The 14,528-nt window shown below is 32.4% G+C and overlaps 1 protein-coding gene across 1 annotated transcript; it reads right to left on the bottom strand.

Annotated features, from left to right (window-relative positions):
* Window positions 1–2,106: 2,106 nt before the first annotated feature.
* On the bottom strand, window positions 2,107–10,271 carry LOC148614273 (uncharacterized). Its single transcript, XM_088588290.1, has 5 exons — window positions 10,053–10,271; window positions 6,422–6,482; window positions 4,982–6,131; window positions 4,151–4,258; window positions 2,107–2,961 (listed from the first exon to the last, which is right to left on the bottom strand). Exons 2-5 carry the CDS (start codon window positions 6,443–6,445, stop codon window positions 2,900–2,902), a joined length of 1,344 nt encoding a protein of 447 aa, XP_088444416.1. The 5' UTR covers window positions 6,446–6,482; window positions 10,053–10,271; the 3' UTR covers window positions 2,107–2,899.
* Window positions 10,272–14,528: the final 4,257 nt, after the last annotated feature.

The raw sequence follows: 14,528 nt of genomic DNA, 5'->3' as shown, positions 1-14,528 counted from the left end.
TCTCAGATTACCCAAACAAAAATAAATCAAAATAAATCGTACAAAATCGTACAAAACTAGAAAATTGCAGAGTCATTGCTATGAGTGCATTATGATTTATTAAGGAACTCCTACCAAGCTCATTATATTTAATACTAGTCTATGTTCAAGCTCATGAGATTTGTAAGACTTAATTTTTCAATAATTTGATTTGAATATGGTTTATTACCAAGGTTATCATATTTTTTATATTTCCGTATAAAATATTTTGGAAATGTGCTATGTTGTTGTTGCATACAATTTATTAACTTGGTACTGAAAGATTCTTAATTTTTATCGCTAGACCTCTAACAAATAGGCTTCTGGAACAGGGTTATGTTGCTACAAGATTGACGTCATCACTGCAAACGTTTTATGGTCGCCATCATGAACTCGTGGATCGTTATAGTGTATCCATCTGCACCATGAAAACTGATTTATTCAACGGATCATAGTTTTCCTTTCCTCGTTCGTCTACCCCGGACTTTTTATGAGCAACTCGGCGGTTGTTTCTAGAAAAGCAGAGGACGCTTACTCTACCGGTGCACCCGGTCCATGCTCCCAGTTTTTAGTGGAGTCCGAGTTGCTCATTTGCTTTTGTTACTTTGTATGTATGATTTTAGTTACTTTTTATTCGTTGTTGTGTATGTCTGTTTTCCATTTCTTGTCTTTGTCCCTGGATTACATTCTTTTGATTACTGCTATAACCTTGGTTCCCTTGATTACTCTTTAGCACAGTTACCAAAAGAGAATATGAAGGATTTATTGTTTTCCACTATCTCTTCTTTGGAAAATACGGTAGCTTGATAGGTATTATTACAGTTATTGTTTTCTACGTCAACCTCCGATAATAAAAACTGGATGTTGTCTTAAGTTTAGGATAATTAACAATTATAATTATTATATATTTCTACACGGATATAAGGCAATGTTTCAAAAAAAAAGACACAGGTTGACCTCTGACGAAATCACTGTACGATTCATTATTTTTATTTTTCATTGTCATACCTAATGTTTTATTATATATGATTGAAACTCTATCGTTTGCTTCTTGAAAATTTCTTTTCCGAAAAAAATTCTCAATTCTATCTGTGGAGTATGCGCAAAGAGTTTTCATATCACAACTCATAAGTTATGCCAGAGCTTGCCGCAACTACGCAGATTGTTTGTACCGCGCTTCTGGAACAGGATTATGTTGATACAAGACTGAAGTCATCATTACAGGAGTATTATGGTCGTCATCATGAACTCATGGATCGTTTCGGTGTATCCATCTGTACCATGAGAACCGATCTGTTCAACGTGTCATAGTTTTTATTTTCGTCTTTGTTTATCCCGGACTTGACTTTTTATGGTTACTCGGCGGGTGTTTCTAGGGAAGCAGAGGACGTTTACCGTACTGGTGCACCTGATTCATTGTTCCATTTTTAGTGGAGTCCGAGTTGCTCATTTAGTTTTGTTGCTTTTTATGTATTATTGTGATTATTTTATGTTGTGAGTGTTTGTTTGCCATCTCTGATCTGTGTCCTTTGATTACATTCTTTTGATCTCCGCTTGAATCTTGGTTTCCCTGATGATTTTTTCTAAAAACAATGATATGAATGCTTTTTCTATCGTTGGCTTAGTTACCCACCGTATGATATAGTTATTTGTATTTTTTCTGGATGCACTTCTGATGAACAACTTCTTTGTATTTTTTGCAGGTGATGTTATTGCTAATATCAGACAATAGATACACAGCATTGCATATACAACAATCTACTACCTACGACTTACTTCTTAATTTTGGTTATTTACTTTGATTTTGTTGTGATGGTAATGAACTCTGCACCAATTTTTGTATAGTCAATTCTACATATTTGATGGAAAGCTTTTCTGTATTTTTGCAGGTGACATTACAGCAATAAATACTGTATTTTTAAGTCCAACCAATATATATTCCAAGAATACGGGAAAATCATATTTTTATTTTATATATTGCTGTATTTTTACTCATTATTTCTTTTTGTGAATTTACACGTTTTTCATGAAATATTTAGAACAAAGTATGCGTATTAACAAAGTCTGATAAATAAATAATTCAAGATGTATTTTTTAATTTTAATTTTATTTTTTTCATTCGTTGGGTATGTTTGGCAATACGCACTGTATAGCATTCCTTGATAGACGAATATGAATCAAACAATTATCAAATATTTTTTCTTCGTACCGAATGCTGGATAAACAAGGTCAAACTGTTTATTTTCCTATATATTTTTATCTTCTATTGTCTATAAGCTGAGTTCTCTATATGAACTCTTTTTGGTGTATTTCCGTCTATAATGTTAATATTTTTACACCTGTTCCATTGCTCAGTTTTTGACCTTCGATTGTCGCATTTCTTAACAATGGTTTACCTCAATTTTACTTTCTGTTTACTTTCGTTCACGTTTTAGTTTTACATTCAGATAAATTTTTTTTAAGTAATTTTAGTATTTTATAACCAAAAGTGCATCTTTTATATTTTTTTTTTATAAAAACAGACATAGGAAAAAATGATATATTTTTAATGATTATTCCCCTTAGATCATATATATTGAATAGGAATTAAACAGCTTGAAGATTCCAATTTTATGTAATAAGACAATGAACAAATTGAGGTAATTGTCGCGAATTACAATTAACCGTAAGGATATATTTTTGATTTCATGTGATGTGAAAAGTGTTTATAAAAAAGATTTTAATATTGTATCAAATGCATCAGACAAACCTTACTATAAAATATCTAAATGCAAAAAAAAAAAAAACAACTATGTTGCCTTCATATGACATAATTGGTAACATTGACATTTGACATGTAAAACAACGAATGATTTAAGATGTTCTCTCTTATCCGACTTTCTTAGTCGTCCTCAAACTGCAGAATCACAGCTTCTATCTCGGATAGCTTGAAGTCTTCACATCCTAAAATAACATATGTAGTATGTCACCGAAGCCGTTTAGCTATAGTTGAAAAAATAAGATAATGATGTACAATTACAATTCTGTAAATATGTAAACGGAATCCGTTAATTTTTCTTCACGAATGTTACTGGATCAGAAGAAAAATATGTCTCGAAAGTAATTAGCAATGGCGGATAAATAATATCTTTTCCAGGATATGGGAAGTATTTAGAAGCTAGTTCATATTAAATAAGATACTGTCTATGGTAGAGGTGATGCATTGTTTAGAAGAATCAAACGAACAATGTTTTGTTGGTCTATATACGGTATATTTTTATGTAACGATAGTCCAATCTGAATTTAAATATTCTTTTCCAACTAAAGTCCAATTCATACACATTTTTTATACTTTGTTTTTATCTCGAAAGTACTTTGGCACACTTTTGCCAATTAAAGTGTATAAGTGTATATTACTACTGTTTATGACTAAGAAATACAAGTAGCTCGCGGGGGGAGGGTGACATGCAAGAATCACATTCGGTCTGATATTTATAAAGCCTCGCATTTAAGTGATCGTTCATAATCATAATGTTTTAGAATGCCAAACCATTTTTAAGGAATGAAAATATCTTAAAAACTGTCATGTTTCCTCTACATTCTGGCATTAATATATTCTTGTTTCTAACAATTCTTATGAGTAATGAGACTAGTGATGCTTTGATGTATAACATATATCAACTGTATTTCAACAATCTATATAATTTATTTTAAATTAAAATTATTTTTTATTTTCTTATACACATGAACATGTAATTGGTAAGGTTTTCTGATGTGTTTCATAGATACATGTTTGATTGATAAGTATTATACATTATAATTTGAGAGTTTTAAATGATTACGTTAGATACCTTGATGTTTGACCAATCAGTTTTGAAAAGGAGGGGATAATCATTACTGACAATTGAACTTTTAATAAAAAACAAATTAATTTCGATGTTATTCTAAAAAATGGACAAGTAAAAATATAGCAATTTTGAACACTAATATCGATTCATACTGGAAGCCAGGGTAGTTTTATCCTGACAGTATCAACGTTGTACTTTTAATTTGTGACCATGCCATTTGGAAACAAGTAAAACAAATAACTCTGACATATTGAGGATAAAGTGGCTATAGTTTTCCCTATAACTAATTACACTAATAACATTACCTTTATTTGCAATGAGATGTTCAACTGCTTTCATGATCAAAGTTCGATTGTATCCTTTCTTGATCAGGCATCTTATCATCGTATCAATTCTATTATCTAATCGGTCATCTACAAAAGAAATGCACGTCACCTTATCTAAACATTATTATTCATTATCGACAAAACGAATCAGGAAATTCAAAATGGAAAAAAATATATATATATTATTTTTAATGTGAAATAATTATGAGTATACGATGCTTTAAACACTTCCTACGATGATTCCGAACAATTTCTGTTACAAGTTTCAAGTAAGCATAAATATTATTTTATATAGCATCAGTATTTAATCCTGACATTTTCTTATTTATCTATGAGAGGAAAAATTTAAATCTTAATGGAAATGTTTGGTCTGTATCTCCCAACTGCTGTTTTTCCCTATTGTTAATGCTTTCCATCTCACACAATGATAACATTTCTTTTAGTGCCGTATATTTATGATGTTAGAATCAATACGTCAATTTATTATTAATTATCACAGTAAATCCAACATCAGAAATCAGTTAATTAAATTTTTGTTTTGTATTTTGTTGAAAAAAATGTTTGTCATTGATGATACGGAAGGACTGCTGTAAACCAATTTGATTGTCAATGATTAAAAACTAAGAAAACCAAGCCAAAAACACGTACAAAAAAATACCAAATTCACTAGAAGTTGGTGAAAACACAAACATACACACAAATATGTTAGTCTATTTATAATATACTATGTACATTGGGCTGTGCAACGTAATGTATTTTTTCCAGTAATCAAATAATACTATGCAAAGCAAATTGTTTTCGATATGGTACCTTGTAAAGGTTCTGGAGGTCGGCTATAGGGAAAATGACTTTCGTCTGATTTAAAATTTTGTTGTTCATCTGTTATCATAAGCCTGTCTGCGGAACCCCCGTACTGAATATCAAATGTACTTCCCAAGGACCCACATAATTGTGGAAAATTTTCATATTCTTCCAATTTTGATTCAACCCTTTTCGATCCAGAATGATATTTTCCAAATGCAGACTCTTGGACAATGTGAGATATAACTCCGCCAACTGCACCGTTAACATCTTCAGAAAATAATCGGCTTTCACCAGATATGTCAACATCACATGAGTTTTCAACGGGACAGGAAAACAATTGTTCTTCGCAGATATTGTCAATATCTACAGGTTGAATCCCATATATTAACTCTACACCGGATCCTTTTGACTCGCCCTCTTGGGTTTTAGTTAGCCCTTGTTTATGTCTTCTCTCTTCACAATCATGATCGTGTACTACCTCAACCTTGCTTGAATTATCAATGAGTTGATAGTGAATAACGTTGTTCTCATCTATTTTGTTTGGACTTGTATTTAGTACATCACTGCTTTGCTGATTTGTACCTGAAGGCGGAATCTCAATGTGTTCATTTAAAACGGCATCATCATTTACTTGAATTGAATGACGCGACTGAATATATATATCATTTACAAAACTTCTAGTCCCGTTTAAACTGATTGGAGTTGAAGGTGCTGTCCCTATACTGCTCGAGGTAAGTTGCCTTTGATTTGGGGAAATTCCAACAAAGTGTGAGTTAGTAGACAATGATGTTTGCCTACTAGAAGTAGATCGAATACTTTGGTACCCAGAGTTAGCATAGTTTGAATATGAACTAAATCTATTTTGAGGTTGACTTCTTTCTTCATTGTTTTCATTTGAAAACTCGTCATAAAAAGAGACTGAACTATTTTCGCTTTCGGCAATACCATGAAGGATCGACGCATACTCTAGAGACGAAGATTGTGCTCGTTGGTTATTAAGGATGTCTTCATCCCAAGGTGAGTAAATCGGAACTGCGAAAACAATGAAAGTCTGAAAATATGTTACGTGCAAGGAATGTGGAATAATGTGCATCGATATTGTAATAGTCCATTTGTCGTCTTGGTTGTATATTTCGACTCTAAAGTAAACTAATATCTGAAAGATTCGAAAAAAAAATAATTGGTAAAGTACAATATTGACAATGAAAATGTTATGAATGTAAAGAATATTATTATACATACCAATTATAATATCTTGTTTCGTTGTTTATCTTACAATAATAATGTAATACTACCACAAATCATTCCATTTGTGAACCGTTTGCATTACTTGAAATTCCGACTCAATCTATACCAGTGACAAATCACAGTCATTCTACACATTTAACACAATTTTTGATTTTCTTTGTTTCACGTGTATGTAGTTTGGAAGTGTCAAATGATTACCTTATATTCTTCAAGATTCTTCATCTCCAAGAAAACTAATGTTTTGTTATCAACTAAAAATCTGCAAATACAAAGATATAAGAGTTTGTTTGGCCCATTGATGAGTTATTTTAATAATACAAAGGGTATAACTTAATAATTATGTTAGCTTATATAGTCAACAAAATACTGCATTGTCCCCTCAGATGAAGAAATAAGTAAAACCTTCTCTTAACTTTTGAAAACACTACATTAGTACATTAAAGAACTAGGACTTGGATTAAACGAGAGAGAGAGAGAGAGAGAGAGAGAGAGAGAGAGAGAGAGAGAGAGAGAATTAAAAATAATCCACTGTACCAAAATATGCACGAAATTCATGTTTTGCTGTTCTGTCATATACAACGAGAAATCTGCCTTTGTTCCAAATGAGTTTAACCAAACAAAAATATGCAACAGTTGGCATCAATGACATTTTCACTTTTTTACATATTTTTTCGAAAAAAAAAATTAGTAGACAAATGGACACGAACTGTATGTCTCGTTTTGCTCTCTTTTTCAACAATTTTGTTAAAAAGACTTCATCAAATATTCCCTCAATAATATCGTAGATTTGGTTATAACTTTAGTCTACATGAAAGAGGTTGAACATAAGGACATTACACACAAATCAAAGTCTGCCTCTTATCTTTTCTTTCATCTAAACCATCCATTCATTCATCCGTCCATCCAAAAAGCTATTGAGTCTATTACATACGGGGTTTGATATTCTCTGTCAATACAACAACAAACTAACCACCTCTATCTGTCATATACATACATATCATTTCATCGCTCCTGACCAAAAAGATATGATTGTAATTTTCGTTATTGCAGTTTTGAATACTCTTATGGGATTCATGTATTAATGTATTCATCAAACTAGTCATGTGCAAGAAACTACATCTACTAATGTAAATATTAAAAATTATAGATTCCATAATGAGTGAAAGTCGAATATCGCAAAATATCAATTCATTTTTAGGCTCGGCGAGTTAGTTAAGATGTTGAAATTATAAATGGAATATTTTTGCTACATAACATACGGCATCTGCCATGGCAGATCTTCTAGCAATCGTTCGTCACCAATGATGACGAGAGAACAAAGTAAGGAACGTCAAAACATTGTTTCGACCAATCATGTTTCATACACAATTACACAAAAACAAATCGCAACGGCAATTTTTTCATGTCATTTGTTTATATCACAACGTCCATAGTGTGATATCACAAATATCTAGCCGTCAAAGACGGAGATTAAACTACCAAACAATAAATAGTAATCATTTTTCACTCTTGGGAGAAAAAAAAAGAAAAGTATGCGATCAATTTTAAAGTGCATGACTTATTTTAATATTTTTTTTTATTGAGGAATGTGTTTACCTTTTACATTTACGTCTGATATCTTCAAATTAATAGTTCCATTGTTTAATTCCTGTCAAAAAAGCATTTCTCCTGAATTCCTCAGGTGATTTTAGATGTAGACAGAAGTATATTTCGCGAATATCGGCAGTATTGAGTTAATGTCTTCTCTATTTAAACGTTTAAAGCAATATTTTTAAAAATAAAACGCAACCTAATTTTCTGTTCTAAAAATAGGGTCGATTTCATTAGGTTAAAAATATCTATCCTTGTTACGCTGAGATGGTCAAGGCACTATATGTCACTATAATTAGTTTCTGAATTCTAAATCATTATTTTTGTCATGTAAGACTTCAATGGAGCTCAATTGATTGCAGTATTTGAATATGGGCTTTGAATTCTTTACTTAGGAAAACGTTCACGGCTAAACAATCAAGCATCCCAACCGATATGCACACAAGTCTTACGACTGCTTTGTGAAACGATGCTCAGTCTTATCAGAAAAAATAATTACTAAAGCAAAACAGGGATTTCCATACATTTCACAAATATCTTTTGTTTGTAGACGTCTAAAGATTTAGTTACATTCTAAATTGTTTGAAGATGAAGTAAACATATGCGATATATATTTATTGATCATGAACCACAAAAATTACTTGCTTTTGATTAATTAGCTCTTGCCAATGGATACATGTACATGTCATTTGTAGTGGAAAAAAGGGGATGGATTTAAACTTGAACATGTAGAAATAAAACACTCTTAGGTTCTTAAAGTAAAGACTTACAATGCAATTTTAATTCCTAATTTAAAACCAGAAAAGCAAAAAAGGAAAAATTTGTAAAAAGATACTAATTGTAGAACGTACAAAAATGTACATTTTTATACTTTATTATTTAAATACATGTATGCATACAAATTTATGTCATTTTGCTTTTTGAGATTTTCGCCTGGTTTATTATTAAAATCTTCACTCATTGGTAAATTTTATTTATTCAAAACAAATGGGTGCGTTGTTTTCTTAATCTACACAAACATTAGTGAAATTGTTTGTGTTTTCCCTTATGAAAGGTTCCTAACTTTCCCCAAAAATGGCTAAAAATGATCACAAATAATTAAAGTAAATCAATTCCCAATTGGTACTCCAAGTGTTGTATGGTGTTTCAGCGTAACATTACATTGTCTATAGCTTGCATTTTTCTTGTTATCTTATACAGGATTAATGAGTTTTACTTCAAATTCAATGTTTGTACCTGGTCAAATGGTGCACCTGGTCCATGTTCCCAGTTTTTAGTGGAGTCCGAGTTGCTCATTTGCTTTTGTTACTTTGTATGTATAATTGTAGTTACTTTATGTTCCCCCAAAACCCGCCCCTTTCACCTATTTACCATCAATTGCACAAGAAAAGTTTTTATTTTGTTTCTTTCCTCCCTGAACGAGAATAGGTTATGGCAAAAATCCTCAAGAACGTCTAAATTTTGCTCCTTGGCGAGGTGGTTTATATGTAAATACAACAGAGGCCTATGGGTAGTATTTGGTATTAATGGAAAGCTCGGCGATTCCCCTTTATAATAAGCACGAATCGGACCAATGGAATGGCTTAGGATAAAAATGAGAGCTGATGCTGTTACAAATCCTAGTGATGGCTAAAAACTGCTCAAAACTACAAAAAAAAACAAAAAAAAAAACTAGTTGGTTTTAGAATCTTAGTTTGTAATATAGGTTGAGTTTAATAGGGTTCACTTATTTAAGGTTTACTCATGATAGAACAATATTCTATATCCATTCAGGTGGTATTTCAAATATGAAGTAACCAAATCCCCTTTAGTGCGTTGTGAGGAGAAAACAACTTGAACATTACTTAAAATTCTAGCAATTTATTTTGATTCTACACAGTCGGTTATTTAAGGTGTCAGTACACATTTTTTATTGGCTCTAAATTATGTTCTGCAGAAAGCCGTATCGGTCCAAGACATTATACACAAAGAAATGTGTGCAAAAAGATATATCTGCTTCACACAGGTCCTGCCTCACCGATCTGATACATATATGATTAAAGTAAACCCAGAAAAAAAATGTCAGTAACGGGCATAAGCACGCAAAATGTTTGCTCGTCTCTATTTCGTCTAGGAAATATAATGCTATAATGCTTTAATTTCACGCTGATCAGTGATCAACATTCACGTCAACAATACAATTCAATATAGATATATAATGCACATCGTTGTGCATATTTATAGAATATATCTTTCTTACCTGTAAGTGATAAACGAATATAAACCAATAATTCCATCAATAGTTTATCATGCCACAACAATGGTCACGACTTTATAATGTTCTGGTGGTCTGATAACATTATCAATGTTTGTGTCCTTTTATGGTTACGAAACATATCAGTTGGTACATATTGCACGCTTACACCTAGTTCAAACATATTTTAGACACAGGTAAAAAACATAGTTATGAAGTCTTCTCCTGAAATAATAATAATTACAATAAAGTATAGGCATACAAATAGTCACTAGTGTTATTTATGTTTTACAGAGTTAAGACGAGACAGTAGAAATATAACATTAGGTTTTGTGGTAAGAAGAGATGTGATGTGTACTAATTCAGCTCAAGCAATAAGGAATCTGCATTTAAAGAAGGAATATTTACGGTCCAACACAACCTGTAAACTAGACAGAACAGTACGGGATCTTTCAGGCATCCAAAAAATTAAATCGTGTTTACTGAGAACCAGTTATAAACTAACTGTTCTTAAACATTTTTTTGATACGACAAAGAAATATATTTATAACTCAACGTGGTAATTCTTCATCCTTTTTAAACTTTGATCTATATAGCGTCAACATTATACAAAGTCCCTCGCGTCATTGTGGTCATACGTACGAGACTGCTCACCATTATTTTTTATATGCCCTCTTTATAACAATGCAAGAACCAAACTAGTGAGCGACCTACACTGGGTTCTTGAATTTTGCAATATAGACCTACATCTACTTATGGCCTTGCAGAAAATCTATCAGAAAAACGCTCTTACACCTGCAGTTTGGCAAATTATCAACATTATCAAAAAATGGGCGTTTAATGAAAAAATTACAGGAAATAAATGCATATGATAATGTCAGTATTATTGATTGAAAAGTCTTACTTAACATACATGGGTATATTAACTGGCATGAGTTACACTTTTAATTTACCGAAATATCAAAACAAAAGGAATTTATAAATAGAAAAGAAAAAAAAAAAAACTACTATAAACATAGCTATTTTATGTCACGGTTGACCTTTAAGAGATAATTGTATTGTATTTCCACATCTGCGGACCTCTATTTGCAATTTTACTGTTGCAAATTAAGTTTACCTTGGAGAGGCGTAGAAGAGTCAGGTAAACGAATATTTTCGACAGTAAAAGTACAGATGGATGTCCGCAAAACTTCAAATACAGAACAGTTATCCTTATTCTAATGATATTATTCTAAATGAGGTGTGAAGCGTAAAATCTTTTCTTAGGGTCACCGTTGACCCATATATTGACTGCTCTACAAAATCCTACCGCAAAGTTCGTTCAATTATATTGACCATAAGGTTTTGTCACCTTGGTTCATAGGGAATTAAAATAGTCCAATTAGTTAGTGGAAAAAATCGTCCAATAACGATAAAACCTTGAAAAATCGTCCTTATATTTGTTAATTAGTAAGTCAATCAATTTTATTGTTATGTAAAAAATCCATGCGCGCATAATTTATGAATCGACTTCCACAGGTATATTGAGAACTTTACGCTTACGTCAAGCATATAAAAAGCCTTAAATATAGTTATTGTATTATAACTATCTATTTACGTTGTCTATAGTAGTTGCATATTTAACTATTTGGCCTTGCACCAAAGCAAACAACAACTGACCAAAACTACAAAACTAGTTTTTAGATGCGTTTTTGAAGCTTCACCTATCATAGTTCTTATTGTTTATAATAGAACAATATTTACAATTCATTCCGATGCTATTCCAAGTTCGATGTGAACAAACCCGCTTAAGTGAGCGGTAAAAAACTTGATGCAAAGTAAACGAAGCGTGCATTTAATTGATATCGTCTTATGCAAAAACTTTGAAATTCTATCAGTTTATATTGCCATGGAGTATGTGCAAAACTCTTGGCTGTTATGTGTTAACCACTGATGACAAGTTACTCACAACTCCAGGCGGGTTCAAAATAAAGAGAATTGTCACTAATCTAGAGTTTATTACGATTATACATAAACTACATGTTACAGGATGAAAAGTTTTTACATCAGAAAATTATGAAAAACTCACATATACGGTGCGATCAATGAAATTATCATCTAAAAGTTCTCAAATTTCTTACTACGGATGGGATCCATATGGTACAGGATACCAACACTACAGACCTCGGACCATTGCCCGGAACACGATTACTTCCTATTAATGCACGTTATATTAACGTCAATAATTCACAATAACCTCGGACCATTGTCCGGAACCTCGGAACATATTGTCCGGAATACAAATACTTCCTGTTCAGGCAATTAGACGTCAAAATGTCAAACAAACATCAACAACAACCAGTTAACTCTCAGTTACGGTAAGTTACAACTCTCAAAAATAATATTCCTCTTGCATCACTTGTCTCGAAAAACACATCCCTTAACCACAAAAAAATAAAAATTCAAATCTTACATGCAGCCTGCAACCGTATATTCCTAAACATAAAAGCTGCAATCATCCTCCTCCTCTCTCTCTCTCTCTCTCTCTCTCTCTCTCTCTCTCTCTCTCTCTCTCTCTCTCTCCTTTTTGGCCACCTATCCCATTTTATTCCACTACTAAATTTCAATCTCCAATCTTTTTTTAAAACTGAAAATCAAAGCCCTTATATACTTTTCATCACCAATTTTACACCAATTATGCACCAACTATTTTAATTATCATAACTTACATAACTGACCTAAATTAAGCACCAATTCAACACCAACTTAGCACCAATTTCCAATAAATCAAAAACTTTGTCAACTACTTAAAACAACATCCTACATGGAAAACACAGTACTGTACTTCATCACCTTTCCTATAGAAAACCGCTTAAAATCATAATAAAGATTAACTGCTGGATACAAGAATGACGGTACAATGACTTAATCAAAATATGCTTATCTAGACATGCAACTAATTATCATGAAAATACACACCTCTACAATATAGAACTAGAAATTATATACCATTAAATCTATCAACAGGTTATCAAGCGACAAAAATGGTCACGACTTGAATTATGCTACCAACCACCACATTTATTAAAGGCATTTAGAGATAAATTAATCGTTCAAATTGGCATAGAAGAGCATACGTTAAACGGGGAGTTTGGTAATAGAGAATAACAACGTTCTCACCTTATTAACGATACTATTCATCCCAATATTGTCAAACATAGGGAGGGAAGTTGAATAATTGGTATTTTGACGTAGTTTTACAAATGTCAGTCATAAATGTTTATTCATCAAAGTTGTATTGCCCCGTGCAGGTCCGGATGTAAAAGGTATAGGCATGCAGCAGCGCTAAGCTTGTCGTAAAAGGCGAGTAAATAGTGCTCAGAAACCTAGCCGGGGGCTAGGCGCTCTGTCCACAGAGCAACTGGGATGTGCGCCCCGGGTGGTGGAATGGGGTACCCTTGGCTTGTTACATGCTGGGGTTGTCAGGCTATAATATGGAAAACCTGACCGCAAACCATAGTGGTGCACCGTGTTGGGAAAAATGCCATGTTCCTCCCACGTTAAAAAACCCTACTGGGGTATTCTCCCGGAGTAGGAACCATAGGGCTCCGCCACAGGAGGCTAAATTGCCCGACCCTACCCATCTCTCCCTTTTTCCAGTGGCAATCAAAATTTGTCGACCCCATTATCCTTGTGTCCCATCCCATTTTTCATTTCATCATCATTTCATGTTCATGTTGTCATCCATTTCATGTTCATCACCTGAATATTGCTGAAATACTGCTGCTCGGGCGTTAGACTCCAACAATCAATCAATCAATCAAAGTTGTATTTCTTGATACAACATATGGTTTCTGATTGAGAATATGTTTTTCTTATTGCAGATAATGAAATTAGAACGAAAAACAATCAAAATTATTGGGTTTGACCATAAATTTATTACAATTGTACGTATTATATGAACAATGTTTAAAATGTTGCAGAATCAAATAAGGGCATTTGTCTTTCTTTAATTGTTGTTGAATAAAACAAAACGATATTGGATGCACATTTATCGACAGGTGAAACCTTTGTTTTTTACTCTATTGTTTATATTCAACCATACTATTATACTGTAAACAATATATATCTTGCTTTGATTATTTTCTAGTTGCTTTTAAAAATGATTTAACTTAAACCAGGAGATATAAAATTAGTAAAACATATCAGAAAGTTTGAATATGATATTTCGGAATAGTTTTAAATTTATTTGAATGTTTGTTTTATTGAATGTGAAGTATTTTCGTTTTAATTATAAGATAATGATGAGGCCTTGACTCACTCTCCAACATAATCCAACTTTTCATTTCGTTATATGGTTTGGGGTTCTCAACAAAGAACATCAATCTGTGACTAGAATTGCCATAGCGAGCAATAGAGAATGTCGCCCCTGGCAACCGTTTAAGTTCCCAATTTTAATATTGTATTTTATGCCTATTCAACCCCCTTGACAGACTTATTTTC

This window comes from Perna viridis, chromosome 6, assembly GCF_037379345.1.
Source record: "Perna viridis isolate PV_CMFRI_1.1 ecotype Kerala chromosome 6, ASM3737934v1, whole genome shotgun sequence".
Lineage (NCBI taxonomy): Eukaryota > Metazoa > Mollusca > Bivalvia > Mytilida > Mytilidae > Perna > Perna viridis.
This window is presented reverse-complemented; position numbering and strand designations above follow the sequence as displayed.